This window comes from Carcharodon carcharias, chromosome 20 (assembly GCF_017639515.1).
Source record: "Carcharodon carcharias isolate sCarCar2 chromosome 20, sCarCar2.pri, whole genome shotgun sequence".
Taxonomy (NCBI): domain Eukaryota; kingdom Metazoa; phylum Chordata; class Chondrichthyes; order Lamniformes; family Lamnidae; genus Carcharodon; species Carcharodon carcharias.
The window spans coordinates 67248796-67265524 of record NC_054486.1 but is presented as its reverse complement, the minus strand read 5'-3'; the positions used below and the strand labels follow the sequence as shown (position 1 = coordinate 67265524).

The 16729-nt window shown below is 42.2% G+C and overlaps 1 protein-coding gene across 1 annotated transcript in view; it reads right to left on the bottom strand.

Annotated features, from left to right (window-relative positions):
- Positions 1-4019: 4019 nt before the first annotated feature.
- pygl (phosphorylase, glycogen, liver) overlaps positions 4020-16729 on the bottom strand; it is a 171466-nt gene continuing 158756 nt past the window's right edge. The window contains exons 18-20 of the mRNA XM_041214190.1: positions 11944-12078; positions 5260-5326; positions 4020-4196 (exon numbers count right to left, since the gene is read on the bottom strand). Of these exons, the coding sequence (XP_041070124.1) occupies positions 4020-4196; positions 5260-5326; positions 11944-12078 (379 nt within the window). The remainder of the gene's footprint in view (positions 4197-5259; positions 5327-11943; positions 12079-16729) is intronic.

Below are 16729 nucleotides of genomic sequence, written 5' to 3'. Positions count from 1 at the left end.
CTATGGTTGCTAAATTTGCTGATGACACAAAGACAGATGTGAAAGTAAATTGTGAAGAGGACATAAGGAGGCTACAAAGGGACATAAATAGGTTAAATGAATGGGCAAATGGAGTAGAATGTGGGCAAATGTGAAATTGTCCATTTTGGCAGGAAGAATAAAAAAGAAGCATATTATCTAAATGGTGAGAGATTGCAGAGCTCTGAGGTTCAGAGGGATCTGGGTGTCCTAGTGCATGAATCACAAAAAGGCTAGTATGCAGGTACAGGAAGTAATTAGGAAAGCTAATAGAATGTTATTGTTTATTGCGAGGGGAATTGAATACAAAAGTAGGGGGGTTATGCTTCAGGTGTACAGGGCACTGGTGAGACCACTAATGAAGTATTGGTCTCCTTATTGAAGGAAAGATGTAAATGCGTTAGAAGCAGTTCAGAGAAGGTTTACTAGACTAATACCAGCAATGGGCGGTTGTCTTCTGAGGAAAGGTTGGATAGGTTAGGCTTGTATCCACTGGACTTTAGAACAGTAAGAGGCAACTTGATTGAAACCCCTATGATCCTGAGGGGTCTTGGATGTGAAGAGGATGTTTCTTCTTGTGAGAGGATCTAGAACTGGGGGTCACTGTTTAAAAATAAGGGGTCACTCATTTAAGACAGAGATGAGAATTTTTTTCTCAGGGAGTCATGAATCTTTGGAACTCCCTTCCTCAAAAGGCAGTGGAAGACAGAATGTTTGAATATTTTTAAGACAGAACTAGATAGATTCTTGATTAACAAAAGGGTGAAAGGTTATCGGGGTAGGCGGGAATGTGGAGTTGAGGTTACAACTAGCCATGATCTTATTGAATGGCAGAGTAGGCTTGAGGGGCTGAGTGGCCTACTTATGCTCCTAATTTGTATGTAACTTCCAGTTTGGTTTGTAGCAGGTACTGAGAGAACCAGTGCAAGGGGAAAACCGACTTGACCTCATCCTCATCAATCTATCTGTAGCAGATGCATCTGTACATGACAGTACTAGTAGGAGTGACTACTGCACAATTCTTGTGCAGGTGAAATCTTGTCTTCCCCCTGAGGACACCCTTCTCCATGTTTTGTGGCACTATGGCTGTGCTAAATGAGTTAGACTCAGAACAATTGTCAAAACTGGGCATCCATAAGGTATTGTGGGCCATCAGCAGTAACAGAATTGTATACCACCATGATCTATGACCTCATGGCCCTGCACATCTCTCACTCTACAATTACCATCAAGCCTTTCTTTAGCCTTGCCACATCCATTCATGAATAGTGGTGGAGAATCAAATAATTAACAGAAGGAAGAATGTTCCCATCCTTAACGAAGCAACCTAGCACCTGAGTCTAAAAGACAAGCGTGAAATGTTTATAATCATCATCAGCCAAAAGTGCCAAGTGGATGATCCATCTCACCTTCTCCCAAGGTACCCACCATCACAAATGCCTTCAGCCACTTCAATTGACTCCATGTAATGTCAAAAAATGACTGAGCACATTGGATGCAACAAAGGCAATAGGCTGCAACAACATTTTGGCTGTAGTGGTGAAAACAGGTGCCAGAATTAGCTTTTAATCGAGCTGTCCCAATAAAGCCACAACGCTTGCATCTACTCAACAAAGTGAAAAACTACCCACGTATATCCTATCAAGAAAAAGGAGAATGCAATTTAGTCAACTACCACCCCTGCAACCTACTCTCAATCATTAGAAAAGTGATGATGTCAATAACAGTGCTAACAAGCTCCACTTACTCACCAATAACCTGCATCAAAAATTAATGTCCAGAGTTTCTTTGAATTGGTGTTTATTGACTATGCCAAGTGATGTGATAAAAATACAAATGTTGGTGTTTACTGCAGGGCATTCATCTGGAAGGTGGTAGGGCTGGGTCTTTTTTGGTTGTTGCTGGCAAGACCAATTATTTCCCATCCTTAATTGGCCTTGCTAGGGTAGTGAGTCACTTTCTTAAACCACCGCAATCCCCATGTGGTGAAGGTAGTCCACTAGTGTTGTTAGGTAGGGAGTTCCAGAATTTTGACCCAAAGATGATGAATAAATGGCAACATATTTCCAAGTTAGGATAGTTTGACTTGGAGTGGAATTTTAAGATGGTAATGTTCCCATGTTACTGCTTAAGGCTTTTTGTAGAGTTAAGCTTGGGAAGTTGGTGAGAAAATGTTGAAGGAAATGAGCCTGGTGCTGTCTAAAGTGAACATGCGAATTCCAGTGAATGAGATACAGTTAAAATGGGGCTATAAGATTTTGTAAAAGCGAAAATAGGCAATTTTAGTAATGGTCTCTATGAGAGTTTAAAGCTCTTACTATGAAAGGTCGGTGCCTCACGCCCACATCATTGGGTGTATACCACAGAAGTTCTGCCCATTTTGTGTGTCTGTTTTGGGTGCAAGTTGAAAATCTCTCCCTATCATTTCTTACATGTTGCCACATGTGTTCTCTGTCTTTTTGGATAGCGCATTGAAAATTACTCCAGTGAGATGAGGCCAACTGTTGACTTATGTAGATTTATTTTACACCAAATACATAAGTAAACAGACTACAGTGTTCAGTAAGATTCAAGCAATTCACTGCCACTTTGCATACCATAAAATAACAAAATATACAACTCTTCCATTATTATAAGCCAAACCCACTTAAAAGTTAGCTATTCCTCTGTTAAAGGCTGTATGTGTTCATGTGTAAACCTGTGACTGTCATCTGACCCTACTTTCAACTCTGGGTGCTGAAGATTGACTGGTTACTGCTGATGCTTGTACAGAATAGGTGGAGAAAATTAAACAAGCATAGTAGTCGCAACTCAAAAGGGCAGAAGATGCAAACTCTGAGATGTAGGACTGGAGGAGATGCCAAGGTGGGGTAGAATTTGTGGGTCAGGATGGAGTGACAGCTTTGATTTTTCAGCTCAAGTCCTGGGAGTGGAACTTGAACCTTGTGACTCAGAGCTGAGAGTGCTACCAACTGAGCCACAGCGGACACAAGAAAGCATGCAGCTGGCACTGTGAACTGGGTTAGGTTACTGTGAGGAGTTTCTGGTGAGAATGAGCAGGAACACTATCCTTAAATTTGACTCATTCATGATGATGCTGGATAGACAGTCAGACAATATGGTACACCTGTCTTTGCCAGCCTATTTGTTACACCTGAATGGGCATGCTGTAAGGCTGAATGCTTCTCAGCAGAAGTATGGACAGTGATTCAACAAGTGGACTACTGTATATAGATTTATTAGAATGTCAGCAATTGCAAAAGATTGCAAACACTTTTTGACCAGAAGACAACTGCTGTTCACGACAGGCAAAATAAAAACGAAGAACAGAAAAAAACTTCAATATGGCAGTATCAACAATTGTCTCATCAAGGCAAGGGTTTCTCAGAGGTTGATAACCTTAACTGTTTATCCCCTATATTCTATTTATATGTTGTGATTGAAAAAAAATTAGTTGTGTATGGATCTATAGCTTGGTAAAATCACTTGGAACTGGTAATAATTATGATATTAAGTTAACCATCTATTTGTGATGAAATTATGGCATTACTTTGGCAAGTTAAAAAATGTTCTTTTAGGTAAAAATGCAGTTAGACATCAGACTCAACTCTTTCCTACTTTTGAAAATTAAACTGCATTTGATAAAAATATAGAATATGCTTTTATGAGAAGCATGGGCAAAAAATCTGCTCTACAGTACTTCTATAGAAATTAAGACCTGTAATTATCAAATACTTAACTGTAAATTGCAAACAATCTTAGGCATTGTAAAATGTTAAATTCTAAACTTAAGATGCTTTATTTAGTTGAAACTGAAAAAGATCAGTCAAAATACTTCCCCTCTATGCCTATAATTGTACAACATAGGCCAGGATTTTACGGCCCCTCTGGCCTGGCAGGATATTATGGTTTTGCCGAGCTGAATGGAGATTTAAATGGCTCATTGCATCCACCGGGGGAGACATGCTGTGGCGGGACTGTAAATTCTTGGCTAAATGTATTCAAGACTTTACACTGGAGTTCCAGGTATCCTTTGAATCGTTAGGAGCAGGAATCTTCAAGGCTTTGGGTTCAACACCCCAGATATCACGGGCATACTCGGTAATAGCTCGATCACTGGAGAACTTCCCAGAAGAAGCAATGTTTTTAATTACTATTTTGGTCCATTCTCTTGGGTTCTGTAAAATGTACAGATAGACAAAACATAAAATTCATTTTTCTATCAAATTTACAAACTTTCACCATCCATACACCTTAACATTGAGCAACCTGATACATGAAAACATCAGTTCTTCTGGTAATGTCATACAGCGCAGTTCTCAGGTCCTGCAGAAAGGAAAGGGACAGAGGATTATTACACCCCCATTAAGCTGTCCTGCCCATAATGGATCTACCTATCATATGTACAGGCCCAGTATTGCAGGGGAATTGAGGAAAAAAGGGGAGTCCTGGCCCTTTCATGTCAACTTCCTCTTTGTTTCCACGTGCTATCCAAACATATGCACAGCTCAAAAATTGAACATTAGGGCTTACGCCCAAACCCACCTAACTGGAGAGTCTTGGAGTGAGGGTGCGTTGGGAGAAATCCAAACAGGACAGAGCAGCAGGTAAGTACATTTTCTTCTTCCTCCAACCAGCTCTCAGGGCTTTAGAAATGCTAAACCCTGAAGCTGGCAGTCAAGACCACAGTTGAAGGTCTCACAAGGGCAAGCCTACATTTGGGGTGTATTTGGTCTAAACTAATAAATACAAACTCTAGACCCTGAGTCACCTTTAATGCTCCCAGATCTCAGGAGCCACAGAAGGGTGTGGGGTCCTGGATGCCCAACTTTTTGCCATACCAAAATGCTCAGCATATTGGAAGCATGGACACCTATTCATTGCTTGAAAAACAGACATGCCTCCATCAAATTCAACACCCATGTTCCACCCTTCACATTATCTATTACTACTTTTTACGAGCCTTCTGCTGACTTGCAACCTGACTATTTTCTCTATGTTTTACTTTCTATCCATTTTTACTCTCTATCTTTTCTAAAAAGTGATCAAAACATATAATGCACTTTATAGTTTTAAATGCCAAACAACATTGTGTCATCCAAATCACTGTGGGCAATACCGAAGATGATTTGTTATACATAAATATTGATATTAAGGATAGGACCAGGATACTTAGCTGCTTATCCATTTTAAATTTAAAGGCTTACATAAACAATAGTGTTGGGAATACAATATTCTGACCTGGTATAATTGGTTGACTTTCTCTTGAGTTTTGACATAAGATTCAAAATCAGCAAACACTTTGAACCTGGACATAAATCGTAATTTGAAACACCATTAAAATATAAGAACAAAAGGCTGTTACAAATTAGAGTTGAACTTTACAGACTTCAATATTGGATGAAACACAGCTGGTGAGATCACGATAAGAGTCCTAAAACCTGCCTGTTACTCCCAACTCAGGAATACAACAAATTCCAGGACTAGGTCCTGGAGAATGTGAGGTTCAGCAGCTTTTTAAATGTTGGTTTCCTGATCACTAGCAAAGCTTCAAATTTAGAAATAAGGCTGTTCAACCCTTCTACTTTTAATTTTGTTTTGTACAGCTACAAAAATAAACTTTTCTCCCATTGGAATTGGTGCACCAGTTTTGTCAAAACAACATAGGTTTTATGTTTTTGGTTATCAGGTTCACTTTGTCCAGCAAACGCTAGCTAGACCCTTGATATTAACACATTAGTTGGTGCTTGAAGCAATAAAGGCAGAGACTGATTAACTGAACAAACACTGGTGGTTTATTGAAACTACACCAGGTGTGCTTCTTCAATCACCTCCAGTTCTAGACTTAGAGTTATCCAAGGAGCCCCTGGTGTGTAGCAATTGGTCAATACAGTCATATGGTCAACTAACTACATTCTCTTAAAGGTACATAGCACTCCATTTTACCTCATCCCTCCCCCTTTACTTGAAAGTACAATTGACAAGCATCACAACATCCCAATTATTTGCTTGAATAACTATTTACAAGCCAAGTCTCTCAGGAGGCTTGCTCGGACAGGTCAAATGTCGTAGCTCAATGGCATCGGTTGGTTTTTCCGAGACCTCCTTCTCAGGGGTCAACTGTCCACCAGGCTCCTCAGTGGAAGCAGGCAAGTTTGTGTCTTTGACCCTCTAGGGTCCAACAGGCTCCACTGGTACTTCCAAATAATGTGACATTTCTTCCTTCTTGTGGGCCTGTCTCTCTTCTTCAGAGATGATCCATGTGTCACCAAATTATTTGGCCATTTATCGATACATTTTAGAAGAGAGGTCCTGTCATGGCACTCAATTTGCCTAATAGCCAATTGGGCCCATCTCCAAAGTTCTTTGTGAGAGCTATGTCTCCCACTGTGAATTTTCTTTCATGATTACGGCCATCATGCCTAGCCTTCTGGGCCTCTTGGCTTCTTTCCATCCACCCCACTAAATTTGGCTTGATATGAGTTAGATGGGCGCAGAGACGTCTTTCATTAGTAATTCAGGGGCAATACCGGTGGTCGTGTGTGGCATCGTCCAGTATGCGAACAGAGACCATGATAATCTGGTGCTGATAGCATCCCTGTCCAACTTTTTCATCCCAGACTTAAAAGTTTGGACTGCCCACCCAGCCAAACCATTAAAGGCAGAGTAGTAAGCTGAAGTTTTGATATGAGTTATTCCATTGAGGGTTGTAAGCCTCTGGAACTCCCCGCTCATAAATGCAGTCCCATTGTCTGACACGAGCCCCTCTGGTAACTCATGCACTGCAAATTTCTGTTGCAAATGGTCTATGGTGGCAGCAGACATGGGTGACCGGACTTTGTAGACATTCATTCACTTACAGTGGGAACCTATTAGTAAAATGAACATTGTGCCCAAGAAGGACCCCACATAGTCGATGTGGAGGCGCACCCATGGCTGCCCTGGCCATTCCCAGGGGTGCAATGGAGCTAAGGGGGGTAGTTTTTGTATTTGCTGGCATTGAAGACAACTTTTGACCAGGGTTTCGATGTCCGCATCCATCCTTGGCCACCACAAATAGCTGCATGCAAGCATCTTTATCCTACTAATGCCAGGGTGAGCGCAATGTAATTTGGCCAGTAATGTCCATTGCCCTCTCAGGGGCATGATAACTCTTGGTCCCCAGAGCAATATGCTGTCCTGGCAGGTGAGCTCATATCTGCAGTTGAAATAGGGCTTCATGTCATCAGACTTTGGCTCGCCTGACCATCCATTCAAGACCTGCTCCCAGGCGTGAGATAAAAGTGGATCTCAGCTTGTTTACTCACGGGTTTGTTTGGCCTGGACAGGGGAGGAATCCAAAAAATTTAGTACTAAGATAAGTTTCTGGGGAATTAGAACCTTCACATTGTTACCTGGCACTGAAACTGGAAGTGTGCTTTTGCAACAATTCCTATAAGTTTCTCATCCTAATTTGAAAAATCTCGGCCCAGAGCAATTTCATCTTTTTGAGCCAGTTCTGACCAATTAAACTGGGGCCTGCCCCAGCTCCTACTATAAGGGGTAAATTTGAACACTGATCACCATAGTACACCAGGACTTGACATATCCCATTTACTCTTATTTCTTCACCCATATATGTTTTTAATTTGGTGTCCAAATATTCCAAACTTAAAGGATGGACTCCTTTATTCAAGTTTCTGAACATATGTTCTCCTATGACAGGCATTGATGCCCCAGTATCGACCTCCATCTTGATGGTTTGTTCATTGACTCTAATGACAGCTGGATTGGCTCAGTTCTACTCACTTTCAGGTTGTATAATCAATAGATGTCAGGTTCTGCTTCCTCTGGATCTTCATCTAGACAGATTTCACAATTTCTACCTTTGTTCTTAAAATGCTGTCTCAGCCTACCTTGACAATTTACCATAATTGGTCGCAATTATGCAACCATTGCAGTGGCAGAAAAAGCATTCAATATTTCTGAACTGTCGACCACTTGTAGGCTGCCAGGATGCGCTTCTCTCATTAATGTTGTGGGTTTTCACTATAGTTGCTCTCCAATGGTTTGTACATAGTGGGCATTCCCCGTCTTTCTGTGGAGTCCAACATTTTTGCACTTTTGTTACCGTCCTTCCCACCCTACAAGATGGACAGCACCATTTTGTGTATCTTTTATTGCCTCCAAGTCTCCAAAAGCGCTCTCCATGGCTGCTGCCAATTCTAGTGCCTTACTGAAGTCTAGATTGGTTTCAGATACCAAATGTTCTTGAATAGCATCGTTCGTGATTCTGCATATCAATTGGTCTCTCAACATGTCATTAATTGAAGTTTTAAACTCACAATATTCTACTATAAGGGGTAAATTTCTTTCCGTTAATTTCTTTAAAGCAGCTACATAGCCAGCGATTGTCTCCCCTGGAAAGCTATTCCGCGAATTAAATTTAAAATGCTGCATAGTGACTGAGGGCTCTGGCTTCAGGTGGTTTTATACAATACTTACTAACTCATCAAAGTCTTTGTATCGGGGGTGTTAGGTGATGTGAGACTGCGGATCAGCCCATACGTTTTGCTTCCACACGTGGACAAAAGAATCACCTTCTTCTTGTCCTCCCCTGCGATGTCATTAGTGGTAAAGAAGAATGCTAGCTGTTTGACGTAATGAGACCAGTCATTGGAAACGGGGTCAAATGGTTCAAGATGCCCAAGCCGCAGCATACTCGATGACTATGGAGACTGCACTTTCAAACAGCTTTCAAGTTGGTGTCGAAATAATGTGGCTGGCTTACCGTGACTTTCTTGATTACTGTCAATTGATCTGGTTTATCCTCGTCGTCAATTTTAAGTTTTTGGTTATCAGGTTTGCTTTGTCTGGTGAATGCTAGCTGTGCCCTTGATATTAACACATTAGTCAGTGCTTGAAACAATACAGACAGAGAGACCGATTAACTGAACAAACACTGGTGGTTTATTGGAACAAAGAACAGAGCACTAACGCCATGTGTGCTTCTTCAATCACATCCAGCTATAGACTTAGAGTTAGCCAAGAAGCCCCTGCTGTGTAACGATGGGTCAATACAGTCACATAGCATTCCACTTTACCACAATAGGTGAGCTCCAAAACATGTGAAATTTGTTGACGCTGGGAAATCAGACCAAGGTAGGAATTTCCTGTGCCCGTTGGCGTCGAGTGTCACAACAGGTGTGAATGGATATTATGCCACGAAGTCCAAAAATTGGTTTCATGCCATCGTGTAACCAGCTTGTGATTGTCCACTCTGTCCGTCTATGGTGGGCTGTTTTTCCCACTGCTGAACGTTGGGAACTTCATTTTACTACATCTGAATATCATTATAAGCCCTGCTCACCGGAATCATCCCTCCACGTTAGATCATCCAGGCATGCCCTTGTTTCATAGCTGTACATAAGCGATTTGCACTTGGCGAGCTGCACTTTGAGGTATGTTTGCCTACCTTTCTTCAGGCAGCACTCGCAATCATTAGTGCTAAGCTTCACAGGCAGCACCACATCACTTTTAGGGGGCTCATGGACGTGTCACAACCTACCAGACCAGCCCGTAAGGCAGGCTGGTTTTGCAACAGCTGCAGGGCAACGTCTTGCTTGGGGAAAGAAGAGAAGTGGCCTCAGGCAAGGGAAGAGGCTGCAGGGCATGGGCTGTCCTGGGGAAGCGGGGTATTCCAGGGGATGTGTGGGGTCACATGTTGATCTGTGCAAGTGGCCTCAAGATGATGAGGGCTGGGGAAGCAGTATGCAGAGGAGATGAAGCCTGATGGTAATGTGAGAGTTTGTGTGAGAGAGTGATTGGTGATATCCCTTGAGCTGTCAGTAAGTGATATGCCAGTGAATGTGTGATGGTTTTGAGAGTGTGTGAGTTTAGAGTAATGAGATGGTTGCCTTACCCTGGCAACACAGATGAGATCATTCATCTGTTTTCTGTACTGGATGGCTGACTTCTTCTGGGCAGCATTGGCACTGACAACTTCTGCCACCACCTCCCAAGCCAAAGTGGTGAGACTGCGGCCAGAGCAGGAGTTGAGGACATAGCAGTGGGCTTCCACAGTGTCCAGAAGGCATCCCAGGGATATGTCACTGAATTGGGAAGATTCACTCTTCTTGGCTTTTGAGGACATTTCTTCATAGTGCTCTCCTGGGCGGCAAGCATTGAGAAGTGTGCGCACAGTTTAAATATGGCGTCCTGCATGAGGAAGCGGCAAGGTATGGCGTGGTGGGAAAATTGGAGGTCACCTGCCAGCAAGACAGCGTATTTCCTGTGGCTACATAATTAATGAGGTGGGAATGGAAATGGGAATGGGGCCAAAAGTTGCCATTGTGACTGGCGGGTAAAATGTCCTTTTTCCCACCCGCTATCGCACTTAATGCAAAACTGGGATGATTCCACCCCAAGTTAGCACTGGGCCAGTCAACAGATGGAAGTTTAGCCCTGCCTTAATTCCAGTACTGCTGCAGCTACTAGGAATTTCAGGGCTCCCTTGTCCAAATAGGAGTATATTGAAACAACTAGAATATGAAATAACTGTTTAATTGAGGTTTAAGTAATAACTGGTGTTATGCCTTTAACCTGTCATTGATTATACTCAGTTTTCAGAAGACTTCAAGGCAGTGAGTACACTAGAAATGATCTACAAGGTAATGCTTTATTGAGTTTCAGGCTGTAACATGATCTTGGGTGTCATATGATAGGATCATTGAATGATACAGCACAGAAGAAGGTCATTCAGGCCATTGTGCACGTGTTAGCTCTTTGGAGAGCTATCCGATTAAACCCACTCCTGATTCATAGCCCTCTAAGTTACTTTTCTTCAAGCATTTATCTAATTCTCTTACGAATGTTAATATTGAAACTGCTTCGGCCACTTTTTTAGGCAGTGCTGACTTGGTTTGAAATCCCAGGGTCAGCAAATTTTGCATATCTTCGATCACAAGTCGCTGTGTAAAAGAAATTTATTCTTGTCGCTTCTAGCTCTTTTGTCATTCACCTGAAATCTGCGTCCTTTGGTTACTGACACTTCTGCCGGAAACATTTTCTTGTTATTTACTGTGTCAAAACTATTTATGATTTTGAACACCTCCATCAAATCTCCTTTTAACTTTCTCTGCTCGAAGGTGAACAATATCAGCTTCACAAATTATTCAAACTATTGTTCTTGTGATTTACAGGAGCGCTGCCGTTTTTCTACCAAGTCAGCTACATATCACAGCATCCCTGTATGAGCACATAGTGTTTCAAATCCTAGAAAAGGCCCATGGTAGTTCTGGTCAGGGCTTTCCACGTGTGCACAATGTGAAAAACTGAAAAAAGATTGTTCTGTACATACACATGCAGGTGATGCAGCATGTTTAGCTTTACAAAACTGTATAATAATGCTCACTCTCCACAGCAGGGAATTTTATACATGCTAATTTCTATCTCTAAGATCAGTCCAGTTGGACCTATACCCATTGAGAGACAATTGTTGCAGAAGACTGCAATACTGTGAGTAAATTGCATATATATTTTTTCATGAGAAAAATAAACAAATAGAGTTTGGAGAAAGGGTGGGACAGAACAATTTGTTCCAATGGCTGAACCGCAGAGATGGAGCAGACATTAGGCAAAAGTCATGGAGGTCAGGACTTGAACAAACACTACAAGTACAGAACAAATTAGGAATATGGATAGATAAGGTGCCAAAGCCAGAATGAGGAAGTTGTGAGGCCTGCAGCAAGAGAATCATGAGGCTGAATGCAATCTGCTCCAAACCATGTTAGGGAAGGAGAAGGAGAAAAGCTGCTAAAACTGGGAATGAGTGAAGAGAAGCTACTGCTGAAATATCAGGGCAGATAGAATTAGGTCTTCATATTTGGGAGAAGCAGACAGGAAAGAGATGTCATTGATGACGTATAAAAGGGCCTTAGCGATTACCTATCATTGTGAAAAAGCATATTCAGGATATCTCTGAAAAGTTCAGGTTCGCTTGGAGAAAAATATCCAGCTGCGATCTGATCGATCACCTCTTTCAATTCTGGAAAGTTTTCATAATATTGCAAAGCATTGTATCTGAAAAAATATCAGCATAAATTAGCAATAGGTAATCTGATGTCCTGCGGCAGAACATCAAACATACAAGTTTTCTGAAATAACAGTTTTGATAAACAGCAATTGATATTTAATAGATCTTTTATTATAAATGGTTTCAGGAAGAAAATCACATTTCTTCTATTTACCAAATAACTTTTGTTCCCAATCTTAGCACACAATCCTGGACACTTATTTTCAATATTAGTCTTTCCCCCTGGCTGTATTTCCTTAGCTGCCCTGCCATGTATCTATAATTGTCCCCATACTATGAGAACCAGTATTTCATTAATTGTTTGAGTATTATTATTAGAAGGAACCCAAAAACTGCCAAACACACAGAAGTTTGAAGCAAAGGAGTAAACTATTATAATTGACTCTGTCCTTCCCATCCAGACTTCTTCAAACTTCATCTTGCACAGCATTGCTTTGAAATCTCCCGTAGATGAGGGGGAAATGAAAGCAGGGGTGTTGTACAAAAAGTTATAGCAGGAAGTATAGGAAAATCTGTTTCCAAAATGTGCCAGGAGCATTTCCCGCTTAGTTTTTACTCATTATATTGGATTATTCTTATGCTCTTTTCAATGCACTTTTGAAATGTAAGGCTTTTTCTTTCCTTCTTGGTATATTGGGGCTGAATTATTCTCAGTTACCTTACTCAAATTGGTAAGGGTAGTAGCAGAAATGGCAGGGAAATAGGGAATGAGGCCGTATGTCAACCTAGTAAACAATGTAGTTTAGCACAGCACATGGCTGTTATTTTTTATTTTTTAAAGAGGCATAGTAAAACCTGTAACTAATGTAAACACACTGTATGGCCAGAATTTCACACAAATGGGGAGGCTCTCCATCCTTGCAAAAATGGCACTGGAGGCCCGAATCCATAAGTTCTGTCTCCAAACCAAGCCCCCATTTTTGCACTGGGGCAGAATGGGGACAGGTCAAACCTTGGATGTTCGTGGCTCACGGAAGCAGCTGCATATGTTAAAATACAGTTGCCTTCAATCTGATCTGGTTTTCGTAAATTGGAGAGGTACGGCACCCTTTTGGAGAGGTGAAGTACCCTTTTGGATATTGTCCTAATGCACCTTTGGGAGAGGTCAGGTGCCCATTGGGACCGGTAAATTGTTCTTTGGGAGAGGTCAAGTGTCCTTACTGATTATTAAAAGTAGACATGCATGTGCAGAAAATGTGGATAAAATCATTGGAACTGTCAAAGTGTGCTGTCAAGGCATTTAAATTACCTTCTCTTTAAATATTTGAAAAGAAATGTGTGCAGTATTGAAAAAAGTCAGTGTTTGCTATTTCACTCTGTCTGTTGACATAAACCTGGGGGTTGTTATTACAGCATTATTCCCACATGACTGAATTCACAACCTACCATTATCACTGGGGTGCCTGTGTGGTTTGAGTGGGCAAATAAGCCAGAAGCCTGACTCCAAGCAGGTCCAACAGATGACGTTCGCGAGCACTGCACAATGTTACTGTACATTCACCTCCGAGTTCCCCTCGAAGTGCAGCTTGCCAGTCTGCCTCTGCACCCGGCATTCTCTGTGGCTGCATATGAACTTTCTCTAGAGGCGATGGGCACGGCTCCCATAAAACCTGGCTCCCCTACCCCCAACCCCCAGAATGAGAATCCAAACTTCTGGAGCACTTTTTCAGGAGTTGGGTTTGTGGAGACGGGAATTCTACAAACTCTGTGCACCCGAAGCAGGAGTGAAAATTCAGGCCTATGTCTTAGCTTATGTTTACTTCTCCATTTAATTATGACTAAATCTGTTAGTCAGTTTATAGCCTAAACCAGTCAGGTGAAGCATTTATCCTATCCCCTTCCAAGTCAGGAAAGATCTTGTAACAGGGAGCTAAAATCTTCTACGGACAGCTTAAGGCTGGGGTGCGCGCTCATGGCGGCCAAAGGAAGTGTTACAAGGACATGCTGAAGGCTTCACTTAGAAGTTTTGTTATCAACTTCTAGTCCTGGGAGAAGCTCACCCAGGATCATTGCAACAGGTACAACCAACTGATAAATGGTGCTAGCTCCTTCCAAAGCAAGCACATATAGAGTCAGTGGATGGGCTTTTCCAGCCCCGCCTGCCGCCTGGATCGTTCGGTCCCACAGAAAGTCCCACAGAAAGTCTTTTGTCTGGGCCACCAAAGTCCCCACGGCTGGTCCTGCCATGCCAGGTTGGCCGGCACACAGCTGATTTGGCTGCGCCCCCGCCGACCTGAAAATGGAGATGACATGGGGTGATGTCGGGAGTTCCGCCCAACATCATTTTACACGTCGGCAAGCGGGCCCCACTCCCCCGCTCGCCGACCTAAAGATCCTGCCCCTGGAGTAAAATCTCCATAACATAATGATCCATTGCCCTTTTCTCCCAATTTACTTACCTCCACAGCTTAAGATCTCCTGCCCCTAATAATGAATACATTTTAACTCCATTTACAAGTTCAAGCTAATAATTAAACTGATCTACTCAGAACACATTCCATCCTTTGAACCTGCTTGCTGTGCTCTTTTCACAGCTGAAACTCACATTTTATTTCCTATACCTTTGAACTTGTCGGTTCTGCTGGACTATACTTTATGTTTTGATTATCTTGATACTGCTCCACTCCTGTGCTTTATTGTGAGCTCCACCACTGCTTTCTACTGAGATTGTACTCTTTGCTGGACTGCTTCAATTCCAGTACCTGGTCTTGTTCAGTTTTCTGCTCCTTCACTGGGATTAAATGATCTCAGCTTTATCGCTACCTCCGGCTCCCTGTGGCTACTAGCTTTGCTGTCCTCCACTGGTCCTTGGAATTCCTCCATCACTCTGTGTTAGAGCCAGCTCCTTAAACTCCTGCTGCTGCTCCCAATCTTGTGTTCTCCTCATTTATCTTCAGTCCCGCTCCCTTATTTGCACTGATCATATGGATTCACCTTTTGTCCTCCCTCTTCTGGACCTCCACTGCTCTTAGTCCTTTTGTTTAAATCCTTTTGCTTCTTTGTTGTTATAGTGGATTTGCTGATGCACACTGCTAAGGTTAGAGGCCACTATGCACCTCTTCTGGACACCTATGTTAACCTATTCTAGCAAATGATTGACTTTCCACTCCTCTGTGGCCCTCTGAACAATCTCCACCAATATTCTCACTAATACTCCTGCCACTTGAATGCCTCCTGGATCTCCTCACTCTGAAACTGTTTTCCAACCTAGATACTGGTTCAGAGGCACTCCAAGCTGATTCCATTCTGTCTAACAGTCAAATTCATACCATCACAGAATCTAAGACTTTGAACTCTTATATTATTTCCTTCCTGTCATCTCTTTACAACCTGGACTTGTGCCTCCTAATTTCCACTATTCCTATGAATTCTGAATTTGCTCAATATTTATTCACATGCACATCTTGGTGACGGCTCCATTACTTTTATTTCTCTTTCTTTTTCATCTTTGTTTCTACTCTCCTGCCTCTTGCCCTTCCCATTAGCCAATCATGGTGCCTATAATTAAACTATCGATTGTCATAAAAACCCACCAGGTTTACTAATTTCATTTAGAGAAGGAAATTTGCTGTCCTTACCTGCTCTGGCCTACATGTGACTTCATACTCTCAGCAATGTGGTTGACTCTTATGTGCCCCCTAAAATGGCCGAACAAGCCACTCAATTGCACCAAATAGCTACAGAAAAGTCAAAAAGATAAAAGCCGGAGGAACCTATGCAAAAAAACCTACAAAAGTACTTGGATAAGAAATAGGCTGAGTAACAGAAAACAGAGAGTTGTTTTTCGGGTTGGAGGAAGGTTTGTAGTGGAGTTGCCCAGGAGTCAGCATTGGGACCCTTGTTCTTCCAGATATATTAATGACCTAGTCTGTGGTGTTCAGGGCATGATTTAAATAACTGCAGATGATACGAAGATTGGAAATGTTGTAAACTATGATGAGGATAGTCATGAACTTCAAAAGGACAGAGACATGTTGGTGGATTGGGCAGACAAGTGGCAGATGAAGTTCAATGCAGGGAAGTGTGAGGTGATTCATTTTGGCAGGAAGAATATGGAGAGACAGTATAAAATAAAGGGAGAAACTTTAAAGGAGGTGCAAGAATAGAGGGAGCTCGGTGTTCTTGTACATAAATCATTGAAAATGGCAGGGCATGTTGAGAGAGCAATTAATAAAGCATATAGTATCTTAGGCTTTATTAATAAGGGCATTGAGTACAAGGGTAATGAGGTCATATTGAAATTATATTAGATACTAGTTAGGCCTCATCTGGAGTACTGCGTCCATTTCTGGTCACCATACTTGAGGACTTGGGCCTTACACTAAACATCCGAAAAACAAAGGTCCTCTACCAACCTGCCCCCTCCACACCACACTGACCCCAGTTATCAAAATCCACGACGAGGCCTTGGACAACATGGACCACTTTCCATATCTTGGCAGCTTACTGTCAAGTAGGCAGATTTCAAAGACGAGGTCCAAAACCACCTTCAGTGTGCCAGTGCAACCTTCGGAAGAGTGTGTTTGAAGACCAGGATCTCAAACCCAGCACCAAGCCCATGGTCTACAGCGCAGTAGTGATACCCACCTTCCTATATGGCTCAGAGATGTGGACAATGTACAGCAGGCACCTCAAAAC